Source organism: Oxyura jamaicensis, chromosome Z, assembly GCF_011077185.1.
Source record: "Oxyura jamaicensis isolate SHBP4307 breed ruddy duck chromosome Z, BPBGC_Ojam_1.0, whole genome shotgun sequence".
Taxonomy (NCBI): Eukaryota; Metazoa; Chordata; class Aves; order Anseriformes; family Anatidae; genus Oxyura; species Oxyura jamaicensis.
In genome coordinates this window covers 64,059,813-64,077,907 of record NC_048926.1, presented here as the reverse complement: position 1 = coordinate 64,077,907, position 18,095 = coordinate 64,059,813, and the positions used below count along the sequence as shown (strand labels likewise).

Here is an 18,095-nt window from a genome sequence, read left to right as displayed (position 1 = left end):
TCTGGTAGTAAAGATCAGTAATACCTCGAAGTCCACACCACTGTAACTAGTCATATAACTAGTTATAGCACCTGAGGCGGCAGGTGGGGGATCCTCTGACTTCAGATTAACATAAACAGTGTTTGCTGATGTCCTCATTTTCAGATGGGCTAATGATTTGTCTTTAAGAGACTAGATTTGGATAAACATGGGAAATAATTCAGTCTTGAAGTATCCTTATTCAGACAAAATTGAAAATTGTGTGCCTGAATAATAAGAATGATGAAAGCTTAAATTAATTTGTCAACAGAACAACCCTTCTTTTCCCTGCTACTCCATTTATTTATTTTTATGGGCATTTGGGTTTACACAAAGATATTAGTAAAATTACTTATTATGAAATAATTTCATCCACTTCCCCAGTGAAATCTGGCTGCATCAATATTAATGGTATGAATCTGTCAGAATGCCAGCAGGGCCTAGCTGTTGCTCCTCTTCCCATCCCCCTTCTTTAATGATTATGGAACCAAGACTGAAATTGAAGAAAATTGAAGACAGTTTGCAGTAGGATGCGGGCTAAATTAAAATATGCTTGTTATTTCATGCATCTTTTTCAAATGGTATTTATTCTTGCCATGAAGGAGATTAAAGTAAAAATTAAGAGTTTTCTTTTTTTGATAAAAGCAGTAAACAGTCGGAATTGTTATAATGCTTAAAATGTCTCTGTAGCAATAAAACGTCAAATGGAACTCAATGTAAAAATAATAAAAAAAAAAAAACATACAGAGCTTCCCTCTGCTATATATATCTACTACAAATATAGATTTCTAGACTTCTTTAGATGGAAGCACTTCAACATTTTTTCCTGCAAAAGTTACATCAAAACATCAAGCCTAAAGTATTAGGATGAGAAGGGTGCAATACAAACAATGAACACAATGACTAATAGCTGTATAACCAAAAAAAATCTAAATTTAAAACTTAAAAAACCTCATGCTTCTAATCCTGTAAATACTGATCTTACTGATCTTTCAGGGGACAAAGTGGACCCAAACAGCTTTAAATAGGAGGCTTATAAATATATTTTAAAAGATAAAGTGATGTAATAAGTATTTTACTAAATACTCTGATTTTTACAAAGTATTCTGTTTTACTAGAAAAACTACAATTAGAAGGTTTTCTTAAACATTACAGCAGCATGATTGCTGTTTTCTTTACAAACCATGAAAAAGATTATTAGAAATTCAAAAATGAAATTAACTTTGAAAATCAACTTCTCAACTTTATGGCTTCAAGCACTAAAGACTTACTTATTACCTATATTAATACACAAAGTTTTTGTTCAAATACATAGTTGAAAAAAACACAAAATGATTAATAATAAAAATTTGAGTTTTATTTAATAACGTAACACCTGAAAAGTCATAGAATATCAGTTCAAAAATATCACCAATTATGAAAATTGTTAGTAAACAATCTATAAGATCTTTAAGACTAACGCACCCCCCAGTGTTTCAAAAAGAAACTGCACTTCCAGCAAATCAGCAAGCATTTGAAGAATGTCTTGAGCAAGTCTTCCTATCCATATAGAAGCCCTCCTGATTCATTTACAATAATTGCATGTGATCATGCGTCATTGATAAGTCACAACAAAAAAAATGTATAAAGTTGCATGTTATGGATTTGTACTGGATTTATGAAGATATTACTTGTTTTACTAGCAAAATAGGATCTTTTTAAGCACAATAATTTGAAAAAATGTAGGTGTGCAAGGCGATACAAAAGCACTTCTTAACAAGTCTGACACTGATAATCAGTAATTCCTTATAGAATCTGATATCTGAGTTTATATGGCTAGTTTAAAACATTATAGGCCCTAAATAACAATTTATTTAGCAGGAGATAAGCCCATGGTAGGGAGGAAGAGGAACAACACACTTAGGGGCAAAGTCAGATGCAATGTTATGTCTATTTTCTATATAATTCATACCATGCAAATCAGGAAGGCAAAATATATACAGCCATGTCTTTAGATATTCGTAGATTTTATGTTTTTTTTTTTTTGTTTTTTTTTTTTTTACATGGGATTTGTTATGCTTTAGATGAACAAAGATACCTAAGACTTTTTCAATACTCAGAAACATTGTACCAACAGGACAGACAAAAATCCCCGTTGAAAAACCCGTGTTGTACTAGATCCACATGAATGATTTTAAAATAACTGACAATGAAGTTTGGAAAAAAACTATTTCAACTGATTATGCACATACTAACATTTCTTGTTGAATTCTGTTGTGGCATTCAACACCTTGAGGCTATTTTTTTCATACTTAATCAAGTACTACATAAAATTTAAGTGGCAATGAGAAAACATGCATTGAAATATATGTTAAGGAATCGTAAAATGACCAGATCTTGATTAAGGAAAAAATCATTACTTAGAAAAGCTTTCTTATGCAAGTGTTCAACATTTGAGGTACTAATTCAGTGAATTTATATATCTTTTGTTTTGAGGGATGAATACAATGCATGTTTATTCCTGAACCACGGCTTTACCCTCCTGGGTTCACCTTTACTGGCTTATGTGCAAAACTGCTAGGACAAAGGGACTTTCATCCTGTACAATTCAAACTAGTTACTTAATATTTCAATCAGTTTCACAAGGTGTGAGTTTTCTTCTCCATTTAAAACCTTGACTCTTGAAAGAGTATTAACTACAGAACTTGCTATCTTAACTACAGTTACCAAAGCAAAGGTTGATTACCTTGTGATTTAATAGGAAGTGGCATGTCAAGTTCAAGTGATGCATTTTGGGTCAGAATTAAGAATTCTATCAGGGAAAACAGCTAATGTAATTTTTTCCTGCTATAGTTGAAGAACCCTTTTTACAAAAATTTAAATAAGTTATGACAGTATTGACCAAAAAGCTTAGAACAATTATAAAAAATATTAAAAATATACCTAGGCACGGTGGTACAAAGAGGTAGAAAACATTTCAGAGGAAAATACACAGGATAAATATATTTACATATATATATATATATATGAGTATAAAAACATTAAAAACCAGTCACTCCCTGTAAAACTCACAACTGTGCTTAACATTATGAATTGCAAATATTTACCTTGACTTCAAAAATGGCTAAAAATGTGCAAAATTTAAGCATGACTATACATTTTTGCAGAAAGTGGTTTAAAAATCAGTTACTCTGTTCAAGTTTAGGCTCTTTTTAACAGCTTTTTGAATGCTTTTATCTAGTGGTATTCCTTTTTGCAATAGCTTCTCTGATTTGACGATCAAGTTCACTTACAATATGGTCTTCATGATTATAGACGCCTGTTCTCAACAAGGTATCCCTCTCTTCTATCAGACGAGAGAGATAATCATCCATGTTCTCATTTAATTTTATAGAATGAGGACTATCCACTCTACCAGCAGAATTATCTCTAACATCTTGCAATTGCTTTCTCTCTTCTTCTTGTTGCTTTAGCCTGGCGTTAATAAAATGGAAGGTAAGAGGATGACTATTAAAAACTGCTTTGATTTTCAGACGAAATAATACATTAACTGAAGTAGTTAGTAAAATAAAGAAATTTGTAACAAATAACTTCTCTGTAGTAAAATAAGGGAGAACTATAAATGAAAGACTTCTTAATATAATAGCTACAATTTGACAACACTTTTTTTTTTTTTTTTTTTTACTGCATGCATAACATGTAGTAATTGCTACCAAAGCTCATATTTTAATAATGCAAATACCACTCAAGCTACAAGGCTTCAGCATACAGAATCATTGCAGACAGCCATTGGAGGACAACACTACACAGATTTAGAATTTTAATGTATTCAAAATATGATGGTATCTGTTTTCTTTTTCTTCCCTTAATGCAGTTCTCGCTGGAACTGAAGATTCAAAAGAGAAAGAAGAAAAGATGCCTAGTGTCATACACCTGTTAGCTTAAAAAACAACATGGCCTTACACATAGATTTTCTATAATACAGTACTGCTGAATTTTATAGATGTGCCATCTTTACCTAAGGGACACTAAAATGTGTTCTTTTACTAGACTGACAGCCAATTATAGTCTTGATTTAACTGAACCTTCTCTTATTCTGAGGCAGGAAGGGAGTCTTACAAGTGTTTTAATACCTGTTAAGTTCATTTCTGATATCCTCCAGCTCTTGTCGGTCTGTTTTCCCCAGCTCTTTTTCTTCTGCTGCCAAATAGCGCAACCTCATGTGCTCCAGCTCTTGTTGCTGCTTTTTAAGGCGAGCCATTGCACTTTCTTGTTCACGCTTATGGGTGAAAAGATAAAAACATAACTTGGTTGACATGTCAAAGTGCTAATTATAGCGACACAAGCAAAACTTCAGGAATGAAATCACAACAATTATGTCTCTAGTAGCAGTAGAAAGATGTTAAACAGAATGTCTTTAGCTGTGATAGTCACTGGGCTTGCAGCATTATAGATATTAAAAACTGCAGTAAACCTGTCCATGCTGGAGCAGCTGAAGCTCAGTCACAGATATCTCTCCATTAATGAAATAACAAAGAGGGACAAACCTTTACAAATACTGGCTTAAGCTTGTTTACATAAAACTTATTTGTGAAATTGCTGAAGATATATAGCAAAAAAGTCTCAGTATTAGAAGTTATGTTTTTATATAACTTAATAATATGATTTATATAGATTATACCATGCATGACAAAATGACAAGTAGCTGCATAAAATCCCGGTATTGGCCCTCATAAGGCCTAGTGTCAAAGCTTCAAGACTTGCTGAAGTTGCAATTCATGTTTAAGCCTTTAACTCCTAAAATTCTGGTGAGATTTCCTTTTAGAGTTTTCCAGCTCTATGCAAAACCTTAGGTAACTTATTCAGGGAATAAGTTACCCCTATAAAGGTTTACTTGGTTCTAAGTTTACTTTTTTGTTTTAGTGCCTTGTATAGCACCACAAAACTAGAGTTACAGTCCACTTCCACTCTGACATTGAAGTGTCTGAATGACAAGCATGTTCCTTTCTCTGCTTGTTTTCCTCCCAGTCATTTTCCGTATGACCTCCTGTGCTAACTCAACACAATCCGTCTTACACTCAATGAAACAGAAAGCCTGAGGGAAAGTGGCATTTGTTCTTGTAGTTAAAAAAACAAAGTAGGAGGTTATACAAACATCCTGAATGTAGACATACTGCGAAGTGTGAGCTTACCTTTTTAATTTTGACATCACTTTCATCTGAAATATTTGATTGTTAATACAACGTTTTATATTTATTACAGCAGTAAAAAGACAACTGTTTTATATGTGTGAATATACAGCCAACCCAACAGTTTCTGGAGAAATCTAACCCTCAATTTCAACCAAGCAGTTTTCTGAATCTCAGTCCCAAGTATCTTAAGCACTCCCTTATTATCATTAAGTAATAAAATCCAAATTTCACAAGGAGTTGATATAAACAAAAACTCTAATTGTTCATTGTTCATGTGAGCAGCCAATGTGATACAGAAGCACTTGTGCAACATTACATGTAATCATAGCACACGACTACAAAATATTTTAATAGTAAATCCAGTATACCATTCAGCATTAAATGCTACTACTTCAGTGAGACAGACCAAAATGACTTTAGAACAATTTGCTAAGCGGATACATAATAATAAAACCAGAAGCAGGAATCCTGCCAAGAGTATACAGCTGATAGATGGCTGAAGTATAAAAAAAGCACTTGGGAAAGATAAGACCATTGTCCTTCCTCCCTCATCAAGAGTTCGTTACAAAAGCACATCATTTACAAAAGAACATTACAATGTGAGAGGCATTTTTTTCTGTGAGACAGGTGTGAAGAGCAGGCTCAAATTGAAGTAAAATAGGTTTAAGTAAAATAGGTTTTAGAACATGAACCAACAAATACGTATAGCAAATTTTAAGAAGTCACTATAGCCAACTGATATTTATTCAAGAGTTCTAGGGAAATCCAAACAAAGCATAAGGGAAATTGGAGGTGTAATCCATCACTAAAATGGGTGTTGACACCCCAAGAACAACCACCTTCCATCCTATTCCCCCCAGTATCCCCCCCCCTTTTTTTTTTAATAGAATGGAATAAAACTACTCCCTCCCCCTACTGTGAGACACTAGGAATAATGGGGATCTACCACTAAGACTTATTTCCACAGTGCAGAAATTGGTTGATGAAGAAATTGGTTGAAGCCACAACTTAAAAAAAAAAAAAAAAAAAAAAAAAAAAAAAAAAAAAACTAAACTAGCAGGATGCATGGATACAGTAAGAAAAATGAACCCAGCACCCAGCTTTTGTAGAAAAGTCACACTTCTAACTTCTCTTAAGACACAAAAACAACAACAAGCAAGCCACAAAACTAAACTGTCACCAAGGAAGTCCTCTCACTCTCTTGGATTACTCATAGGTTAAGACCAGAGCGAGGACAGGACTTGATCATTTCCACAGCAGGTAGAATATGACAGTGGAACGCACAAGAACCTGTTCTTTGATATACTGGGTGATATGGCTGCCTCATTTATAAGTTATTCTCTGGTTTCCAAATATCTGGATATGCAACAGATTCCAGACAATAAGGCCAAATTTCAAGTATACAGTGGTCTAAGAGTGACGTAAATGCTAAATGCCGATTGTAATGTATGCTCAAATAGGTTGTTATAAAAACTGAAGTTGCAGTACAACAAATTTACAGAATATAGACAACTTATCTGACTACCCTGATGGTTTGAAGTATAGAAATACAAGAACAGATCAATATTTACTTGAAGACCATCACTGTTCTTGGTGCTTTCACTGGATCCAAGTTAAACTGTAATCCTGTTCAAAATGGAGCAAATTAACATTTAGCCAGCCACATTTCAGAAAAAAAGTGTTCAGATTAAATTTTCAGTTTTGTGCTTTCCTTTAGGGATTAGAGTATATTAAAACTCTACACTGTTCTATTTAAAATTCTACTCAAAATTTTATTTAATCTCAGGAGAAGAACTGTTGCACTGTACATGTAGATTAAGCCTAGAAATTTCTATTTGTTTGTCTCAATAGGTAAAGAATCTAGTCATTTGGTCTGCTAACCAGCAACTTTTCTTGATTGGACAGTAAGTCTGAAGAAACTTTTTCTATATAATCCTGTTGTAGATACAGTACAGACTACATAAACAAAATTCAAAAGAATTTGAATGTCTAATACAGCTGGGTTTTCCTGTTGGCATCATCTAAGAGTGGTGAGTCTTGGAAGCCATACAACAGATTATGTAAGAATGCAATTTACAAACCACATCATGCAGAGGAAAAAATCCACACTACTGTGGAGCACTCATCTTACATGAAGCCAGAAATCCAGATCTAGGAAAAAAAAGGAGATTTAAGGAGTTTTAACTGACATCATCTCCTTTTCTAGCCCTTATCTACTCTGATTTATAGATATGATTAGCTTCAGTTGACTGAATTGTTGCAGATTGAGAATAGGATTTTTTTTATTTTTTTTTTTGGAAATTAAATCTTGTCCTGCAGCTCAGTTAAAACATGCTCTAATTGCTCCCAGTTTTAAACTAGGACTACCATCATAGGAAGCTGGGTGATAATGGGAGTTTGTCAAACATCCTGAAAGACTAATGCAGAGTAGCACTCATTAGGACAAGACTTCAACAGGCGAGGACAAAATGGCATCCATGCCTACTTTTTAAACAGATTATAATGAGGTACATAATATACACAAATCAAGCTGTGACCATACTGAATAGAAGTATTCTAACCCAGTCCTTCAATTTGTAGAATATTACTCAGACCTCATAATGTAAAGTTTTGAAAGTGTGCTTACAGTTGCAATTTCAGAGTGAAGACAACTGTGTTGGCCTGAGAATAGATACTTCCTTACAAGTTGATATTTTACTATCTTGAGGCAGAAAATGTCAATGATCCAGGGCTTTACATTGTTCAGCAACATGCTTATGGTGGCAGATCAATAGCAAAGAGTGTTTTAAACTCTGAAAGAAGTACATTCTCTGAAGATTAACAGAAAGTCCTAAACTCAATCAGGTATATGACAGAAAGTTCCCAACCCTTTGACTGATCAGAAGGAATACCTATTAGTATTTTCATCCTTTCTGATCTCACTGAACTACCTAGTTTCAGAACAGTAAGTTCTTTGATGAAAAAACATACTTTGTGATATTTAGTGATACCAAAAAAGGGGAAAAAGAACGTGAAAGCCAAAGAGATGCAAGAACAAGAAACCCTTCCTGAAGAAACTTTTGTTCAGTTTGTGTTCCTTTTCATGTTTCTCTTGGAAAAGTGTTCAAGAAAATAAAAACCAATGTTCCTAGTGAGCATGTTCATTGCTCAAGATATCCCTAGATTTGGAGGGAAGTAAGGGTGAATAAAGAGTGCTACATTCTCCTTTTCTCCATAAAGTAGAAAAACTCTTATCAGCGTATTTTGTCTCCAAAGACAACACTGCATAAGACTTCCTTTCAGAGAAGTGCAGTTTGAAGTTCAATGTGGCTACTAATGTAATTATGACATAGATATGACAAATACTCCATGTCATTTCCTTGTTTGGGAGTCATGAGGGAAACTATGAGGTTAATTTTAGTCCCGTAACAGTGAAAAACAAGAATTTCTGTAGCATTTTAAGAGGTACAGATTGCCCTGAATAATACGACCTTTAACTAGAAAATACTACTGTTTCAAAAAACAGTATTTTCTGAGGCAAGACTTCCCTAGCACTTTGCTTAAGACTAGTCCAACTCAGAAAAATACATGAAAGCAAGTGACGAGAGATTTTGCAGTTTCATTTATGATGGATCCTGTGTGTAATGTGAATGTTACATACTTCATATTGTGAGACTTTGAAATGTATTTCCCAATATTCATCTCTGACTCCTTTAAGTCTGACAGAAGTTGTAGGGTGAGTAACAGCAAATTTGTTCTTTGTATGATGTTCAGAACAGCAATAGAAACTCATTTCCTAATAATCAATACAAGAAGACTGCAAAGAACTTAGAACACTTGTTTGATAAGAAGTCAAGTATGCTTATTTTGAATTAATTTGCTTTATTCTGATATGTTCAGAGACAGATTAGATTCGTTACAGTGGGAGAAAAAGTATTTCTTATTCGTCACAGAGGTGACTGGTACTACTTTGTAAGAGACACTCAGGCTCTAAAATCCCTTTTTTCCAATCACAATTTAATGATGCATAAGCACTGTTTATTTTTAAACCAGAGAAGGAACTCTACTTCACAGTAGTACTTAAAATTTACCACAATTTACTGTGCAATCTTCAAAAAGAATAAATATTAATAAAACAATACAGTACTAGTAACATGAAGTCCAGCATTTCTAGCCTCATATGTAACATTTTTATTTCTATTCTGTGCATGTTGAAGTTTAAAAACAAAGATATAATCGAATACGAAATATTTTTAATTGTTCCTTGGGGCATATAAGTATATACATACACACAAAATTCATGCTGTGAAGGCTTTTTGATATAGGTCTTATTATTTCAGAGAGAATATGCTCCTACAATATATCCTGCAATACAGTACGTTTTAGATTTATTCCCAAATTCTTACTGTACGCCCATCAAGCTGTTTGAAGCCTGAATAACAATCCCTAGATTTTTAAACAACTTCTAGAAACTTGAAGTTTGCTTTTTAAGATTTCAGGTAAGGGACCACTCCAGAATCATTAGCTGCTGGACTTAAAGCAGCTGTGTGGATAGAATGTAAAAACCACTAGAAACTCTGAACACTGTATTCTTGCATTACCTCCTGACTATCAACACACACCATCCCACAGCAGGGCAGCAACATATGATCAAGAAGACTATCTGCAAATTACTTCTAATTTTTACCATCTGGAAGTTATTATTGTAATACACCTAGTTGGCACAGGTATTTTTTCCTCCATTACCTTCTCAGCACTGTTAGTCATACTATCCCCTTTTGCCTTTATTTTTTTTTAAGTGAGGGGGGAAAAAGGAAACTTATCAGTGTTCCTTTTTCTTATTAATTTGATGTTTTGCCATATTTCTCTTACATACCCCAAACAAAGCCAAGCCAAACAATACCTTAGAGGCACACACTAGTTATCAGATCATTTAATTCAATATTTTACTGCCTTCCTTCATTGGTTTGCATCTCTAATGTAGTACTTGAGAACAAGAATATTGTTTTAGGAGTTTGCATGGTGGGACCTTCAATCATGTTTTGAAGCCTATGCTACTAGAGAAATAATCAGCATTAAATAAGAATTAGCCACTATTAAGAAAACAAAAATTTCAATTACAATCAGATTGTAAAAGAACCCCTCTGTGCTGCCAGGTGCTCTAGTTAAGAGGCTCTTCAATCAAGGAAGCACAATCTTTATTTTGCCATAGCTGCCTATAAATCCAAAAGGGAGATGTAAACATACATACACTAGACTAAACAATGGCTAAATAGCGGCCACTATTCACTCTCCCACTCACACATACCATGCAAGTCTGTGGGAAAACTTACGATTGAAGCTCAGGAACTCAAGTAAAGTTTTCTGAAAATAACCCAGAGCTGACAAGTCAGTAGGAGGGCCTGGATGGTTTCAAGACACAGTTTTTAACCAAGACTTGGACCTCAGACTTTTTTTTTCCCCATTTTCTTTTTTTTTTTTTTTTTAAAAAAAGCAAAGATTTATAACCCATCCTTGGCTAAATTACTTATAAATTAATCAAATTAATTACTGAGTGGATAAGCAGGAGGCTGGACAAGATAGAGTCAATGTCAACCAGCCAATAAGATCTATGTTGTTTTAAATAAATGCATCTGTGTTAGTTTGAGCAGGGCAGTTTGAGCAGAGCAGTTCTGTTTGGCACAAAACAATAAAAAACTTCATCAAAAAAATTTCTCCCAGAACACTGAATAATGTATGTATGTACACTCTGAGATTATTTTGGTTTTCTAGATTATCAGACTATCATCTGCTGAAAATGAAATTCCTGCTAGTTTTGGTATTTGTTTTAAAATACTGTTTCTTGCACTCCATTTAGTACCTGAGATCTCCACAATGTTGTGTGAGTGGCTTGCTTATTTTCACATAAATAGAACTGCACAAGTCTTGTTTCCGTAGGTTCAGACTTTCCTTGACAATAAGCTTTAGAATTCAGGTTTTGAAATCTCTGGAAATAACAAAACCTACCAGGATAAGCACAGCTATGTAGCTAGCTTGTTGAAGTTTTTGTCTTCCTAAAGATGAATAGGGATGTAAGTGAAGTACTTACATGTAGTTGCACAGAGTAAGTAAGAGGGACTAATCAAGATTTCACCAGAATGTAACCCAGCTTACTATTTTCACTCAGCTTTAAAAACCGTGCTTAAATTCAATTAACTTCTGTGTTTTGTTAAGCACAGGTGATATATATGTGCCCTCATTTGCTCAGGTCCTTTTTTTTTTGTTACCACTGGCACTGTGTTTTTAAACATTCAAATTACTAGACATGGAGAAGTTCAGAGCATGTTCTATTAACAGTCTCATAATTTTCTAAGTTATGTAGTGCATATCTCATTCTGCAAAATATAAAGCCATCACAGATGGCTAACAACTAGTTCCAAAGTAAAAGGAAACTTTTTAATTAAGGAAACATTGACTTTTATGGTTGCAAATCAGAAGAGCATTTTACTAAATGCTTAGCCTGTAGATTATGCTTCTTTAATTCACAAATTGACTGTACTAGGTCACCTTTGAGTAATGGAAATCTCTGTTTAAACATTTTTTTGGCAATGGGCACAAAGCATTAGATCTCATTTCCAAGACTTACCAGCTGGGTTTTGTCATTAACATTTATTAACAATCTAAGATATGGCTTTCAGCGTCTAATCCTCACTACACAAATGTTTTGTATAGCTCTCTAGAGAGCTTTGGTGTGACAAATTACTGGCACAGATTACAGCCCTGTGGCTATTCACCAGAGGCAACGCAAAATTAACATGGTACTAATCCAATTTAAACAAGAAATTGGTCAAACTATGTGCAATTGCACAAATCATATGAACTAAAGCAGATCTAGAATTCCTGAAGCAACACTTTCCAAATTTATATTTAAAACACAGTAAATGTTTTTTGATCAGCTCTGCTTTAGCTTTTATTTGGCTCTTTAAAGTCACTTAAATCCTTCATCAATGGACTAAGTATAAGATGAAGCATATGAGTATAAAAACACAAGAAACCACTTTTAAAGGGTTTGTTCTGTTCTATAAAAGTCTTAAATAGCATAATTCACAGTATATGCCAACTTATTTTATAATTCAGACTTTCATCAAGGGGGTCAGCTGAAACTATCTACATATGTTACTAAATTCAGATAATCAGGCCCACTGTGATGAAATTCATAATAAGAACTAGATGATGATATACTCTGTGTTAATCTGGCAACTAACAATATTCTACAGGGAACTTTTAAATTTCGCATAAAGAAAAAATAGCTAGGATATTCATGGTTGCTGAAGAAAACTTCATCAGAAAGATGAGGTTTATGATCTTCCTTCTATCATCTTTGCCAAGCGCAGTGTATCAGAAGTTGAAGAGGAAAATTTCTTCTTTTTAATCAGTAGGCAAGAAGGAAATTTGAAGACAGGTAACGTTTAGTTTTTAGTAGTGATTGAAAACAGCTAACACTGAGTAAAGAGGATTTAAAAAGTAACAATCAATTAGAAAATGGAGGGTTTAGTTTTTACTTTCCGGAGAGAAATAAAACAACAGGAATGAATCAGGAACTATAATCTTTAAGAAGTACCTTCCCACTTCACAAACCGTGAAGATAAGTAATAAATACCTTTTACTAAACTTAAATTCTGGAGGTTTAGGTCTGTGACAGTATTCGTTCAGCAACCTGGATTAGTAATTTATTAATTTGTCACAGACAATGGAAACGCTTGCCACTCTTACATATTCTGTTATATGTAGTTAAAGGTTACTGTAATTAGCAAAACATGCAATGACAAAAGTCAAAGCATATGCATTCAGTACAGATGAAACTGCTACTGCTGCTACTTTGAACAGAGTATTTTTAAGTTACTTTAAGTTACATACATATGACTGTATGTATGTATATAGTAGATATATCAGAACAGTAAAAAAAAAAAAAAACAAAACACATGCCACATTGGTTTCAGGGATTAGGATTTCCAAAAGCAGAAGCAAAAAGTTTCATCTTCAATTTCAGTTTTCTTCTGCAAATTTACTTCATGTTACAGCATTCAGCAAGTCTTAAACCATTGTTTCGGTTTTTGGTTTTACTTTCTACTCTTTATTCATTTTACACTTAAAATGCAGAGCAGTTAGGAATGTTACTGAGCAAGATGGTCAGGATGGTCAAAGCATGTTCTCTGGAAGTGGTGACTGAACTTCACAAGGAATTAGATTAATTAATGTTTCTTTTTCAACCACACCTGCTTTCAGCTAAACCAGCTTTCTTTGTTGATCTGAGCTGTATTCTTCCCTGAATTCAATGTCAAACTCAAAACAGTTTTGTTATTTTACTGACTTCTGTAAAAATCTCAGAGCTTGAATCTTACAGAGACAAACAAAACACTAAAACAATGAAGTTAATAGTAACTGTAAATAGCTTCCAACACTGCATAACTTAGTTGTCTCATACGATGGAAGAAAAAAAACTGTATACCTGTTTTAACCTTGCAAGTTCTTTCAAAGCTCTTGCCCACTGTTGTTTGTAGTGGAGCTTTGACTTGGTAGCTGACTCCAACTTTCTTTCAAGTTCAACCTAAAAGCAATTAAAACCATATCAGCTGAAGCAGTAACAGCAGTAACAATCACTGAAAGATGTATATATACAAAGGGTCTGGTTTAAGAAAAGTGTTTATGTAGTGTAACATACAACATCATCTAAAGCTGTTATATAATGTAACATAAATATTATGGCACATGAACATTTTCTTGTTTAAAATATAGCTTTATTTTTATTGGATAGCTGTCTATACAAAAGGAAAAGATTAGTTATTAGCACTAAATCTACTGATGTAACCTTTTAAATTTAAGATTCTCAAATTAGTAACCTCCCCTCTCCACCCCTCCCCCCCTCCACACTCTCTTTTTTAAAGTAAGATTATAAACTCTAATTTAGCAGTAATGCTGATGGACAAATCTCGCACAAATCTGCCTTTAAAAGGTGTATACCTTCTGGGGGGGGGGGGGGGGGGGGGGTGGGGGGGGGGGGGGTGGGGGCTTGGCGCGGAAATACACCTCTGTTCTAACCATTCTTTAAAATATATGTATAAGTCTTGGGTAGTTCTGATTTTACAGTCTAAACAATAAATCTTAAAAACATGTTATGCAATTTACCAAAAATAATTCATTGCATTGCACAAAAAATATTCCAGTACTAAAAGGCATATGAAAATAGGTGTGAAGTACACAACATGGTTACCTGAAAAATGAAGCATTTCAATCAAAAAAAAAAATCTGAGACAGTATTTTTTAATTGGACAAGAACTATTTAGCACTAGATTTGTGAAGGTTTTTTTTTTTTTTTTTTTTAATGAAAAATAAGCATAACAATATTTTAGTTAGGAATTTTAAAAGTCTGTACAGGCAAATATTTTGAATCAACTGCTTGCATTATTAAAAGCTATTTAACCATGCAGTAATATCCAGACTAGCTATACACTATATAACTGAGTGCATTTTGTGCAAAAAAGCATGGTATAATTTTTTCAGTATAATCTATTTTACTCAGACCTCTCAATAATTCTGGGCATAAGTAAAACCACAGATATGGGCATCTTAAGTAGAATATCCTCTACTGAAGGCATATGCAGCATATGAAGAAATCAACTTTTGACAGTGATTCCATTCCATGAGTAGGTAACCAATCTCTTTTCAGAAATACTTAAAAAGAAACACAGTTTCAATCAACCCTCACAAGAAACTGTTCTTAAACTTTATGAATAGAAAGCTGAGTCCCAAGTACAAATCATGACACTAATAATGCATTTGACCTATTTAAGGTCAGTTTTTCCTGCCTTATCCTCACCACAGCTTCCTCTACAGAAACAAGGCCACTGTTGGCCTTAATTGTGTGTGAATATTTAGTTTAAAGACATTGTTGGAAAAAGTAAAACAAAATGGACAAGGTAGCCAGGTTCATGCATTGTGACGGTTTTTAAAGACTAAAAAAAATTCAAAATACCTTTTCTAAAGTGAGGAGATTTATTTCCGACTGCAGCTGGATTTCTGGTTTACTACTTTGCTGTTCTTTGTATTGCTGGAACTCCTTCTCCAAAATTTTATGCTTATTTTCTGCTTCATAAAGCTACAGTAAAACAGATACAAAACAGATACTAGGAGTTACATATTCATTATTAATAATTTATTGATGATGCCATACAGCAATGTTTTAACGAGAAAAAATTTAAAGATGATCTTTGCTTTGTACTGGAAGAAAAAAACAAGTCTCTCCTCATACAAAACAGAAAGATTTATAAACACTTCTGTTCTCATTTCTAAAATAGACTTGCAAAATAAATACAGAAAACAAAGTTATTTAGATTTACACACAACTTTTAAAGAATGCCACTGTTATCTGCTGTAATAAGTTTTATTACGGACTTGCTTTCACAAGCATAAGTTGTTTAGGAATGTCTGGGAGAGGAAACAACTAATACTTTGTACAGCGAAATAGTAATTTAAAAGGCCGAAACAAAGACTTCAGCGACTAATGACTTAATGCATGTACCTCTGTCCTCACTATTTCCAGAGTTTCACGAAGATAACATAAAAAGAGAGCTTCGATTTTCATCTTAAAACTGGTAATTTGGAAAATGTAGCCTATATATGATTGCATTACTTTGCTACAAAAAACTGTGCAAGTTAAATGCTATTAAGCATTAACTTTTTTCATTATACTGTATTAATAACATTGAGAAAACATCTAATAAGAGAGTTTTAATGATAGAATAATATAACAGAAGAAGAATAAAGGTTACTCAACTAGAAAGCCCTTAATACACCTGACAAATGTGATGCATTCCACTACAGAATTGATATGATAACAACTGCAACTTGTTTTATCTTTAGTTAATGCAAATGTTTCCTGAATTGTATCTAAGTTTAGAATACTAGGTGAAAATGCTTCAGAAAATTCATTTGTTTAACAGACCACAACTTCTTTTATTAGTACATCAATGTTTCACTTCACTGATCTCCTAATTGAGTCACCTCAATAATTCTTCCACAAGAAATTTCTGCACTTTCCATAGAATCTATTTTTACAGAATTGATGTAAGAATGCAAAGATGCCTTATAAGAAACCATACAAAAACATAGTTCACTGCAGTTTTTTCCGCAGAAAGGGATGATAGCAAACTTTGACAGAGATACTACTGTTTCTTGACAATATTTTTACTAATTTCTTTTTAAAACATAGGCACATGTCTATGATGTCAATGATAAGAACAGATAGTAACTTGAAGGTTCATAGAATTCTTTAACAGAGAACAAAAAAATAACTAGGCAAGTCTTGCCAATTGGTGCAAAAGATAACATACAGGACAACAAAACAGCATAAATTTTCCCGGTTTAATTAAAGTTCAGTTATCAAAACGGAAGGTCATAAAATCAAGATAATTTCTCCACCCCCCAAAGATGGCAAAGTTTTTTTTTTGCAATGGAATCATAAAATGAACTGCAAAGTCAAGCTTCCTAGATACTCTCATATATGTTAATTGTTAACAATTTATTAAAAGGTTACTGAACTGTACACTGCAGTTCTACAAACAAAATATGCTTGTAATCACAGTTTGATTTTCAGCACTTACAAAATGAAATTATAACCACTGCATTGCAAACTGGCCCTAATCTGAAGCAAGACTGACAGAGGTGGATCCAGCATGGAGTACACTGAACAGCTGGGGATAAAGTATTTACCAAGTTACCTCAATATCGCTGCTCAACTTAACATCCTTATTTAAGATAATAAAAAACTTAAATGACAGAGACTAAACATTTAAGTGCACATACCTGCTGCTGTAGACGAAGCTTGTCTTCTTCCATCTGTTTGATTTTTGACCTTTCTAGCTCAATTTGGTGAGCACATTCTTCTCTGGCACGCCGCACAGAATCCTGTAACTCCAGCTTATTTCGTTCATGCTCTGCTTGCAACTCCTTCTTTACTCTTTGAAGCTTAAAAATGAGACCACTACATCAATTCATACATTCAGAATCTTTATTTTAAGAGTCTCTTAAAACTGCTACTATTCATTCATGACAAAAGTTATCTATTTTAGAAATTAAGCGCTAGAAATTGCATTGTTACCTACATATTTGATATATCCCCTTTTGTTGGCTTTCAGATTAACTAATCATCTTCAACTTTATGTATTTGACCTACAAGTATATTGTTACTTGACTACTAAAAACACGGCTATTTGTATCTCTACTTTCTTTCTAAATCAGATTACTAACAGAATTGAATGTCCTACTAACATTAAAAAAAAAATAAAATCTCTTCACTGCAGGAAACATGAAATTACTCCTACAGCAAAGAAAGTGTCTTTCATTCAGTAGGATCTTACGCTTCAAAATGAGTGCAGTGAAAGAACTTCTTATTAAGCTTAACAGGGAACACCATCCTTGACATGTTTGAACTTTTTAGGAAGATGTTACTAGCCTATTTACTATCTGAATATAAACTCCTCCAAATTGACCATTTTGTCCCCTCAGTCTGTAATTGTGAAGTGAACTCCCTATCATTTTGTCTAGATGCCTGTGGAATCCACAGATTTTCATTATGTTTAAACCCTCAAATCAGAATCTCACTACATTTAGAACAAGTTTTGAGACAAACATGTATGAGAATCAAAATACTTTTATTCAGATTGAAACGCATCCAAATTTAACTACCAGATTTTGTGAGTTGAAGTTATAGGTAAAGTCAGACAGTTTACAGCACAACAACATCCTGAGGAGAATAAAGAGATTCTGAGTAAAAAACTGGGAACAGGTTCAACCTCCCAGTGCATCTGCTGGAACTGTACCTTTGTTCTCAAGCAAAGGAGGGATTCCTATGATAAAGAGACTGACCTGAGCTACAGGAAGAAAAAAAAA

At 33.6% G+C, this 18,095-nt stretch overlaps 1 protein-coding gene across 2 annotated transcripts in view; it reads right to left on the bottom strand.

The window, feature by feature from the left end:
* Positions 1–1,353: 1,353 nt before the first annotated feature.
* The window catches only part of CEP120 (centrosomal protein 120), a 38,392-nt gene continuing 21,650 nt past the window's right edge, over positions 1,354–18,095 (bottom strand). The window contains exons 16-20 of one of the 2 annotated variants that reach the window (XM_035310283.1): positions 17,010–17,171; positions 15,181–15,303; positions 13,657–13,755; positions 4,131–4,276; positions 1,354–3,471 (exon numbers count right to left, since the gene is read on the bottom strand). In XM_035310283.1, coding sequence (XP_035166174.1) covers positions 3,231–3,471; positions 4,131–4,276; positions 13,657–13,755; positions 15,181–15,303; positions 17,010–17,171 — 771 coding nt within the window. In that variant the 3' untranslated portion in view covers positions 1,354–3,230. The remainder of the gene's footprint in view (positions 3,472–4,130; positions 4,277–13,656; positions 13,756–15,180; positions 15,304–17,009; positions 17,172–18,095) is intronic. The other variant, XM_035310284.1, reaches the window with a different exon arrangement.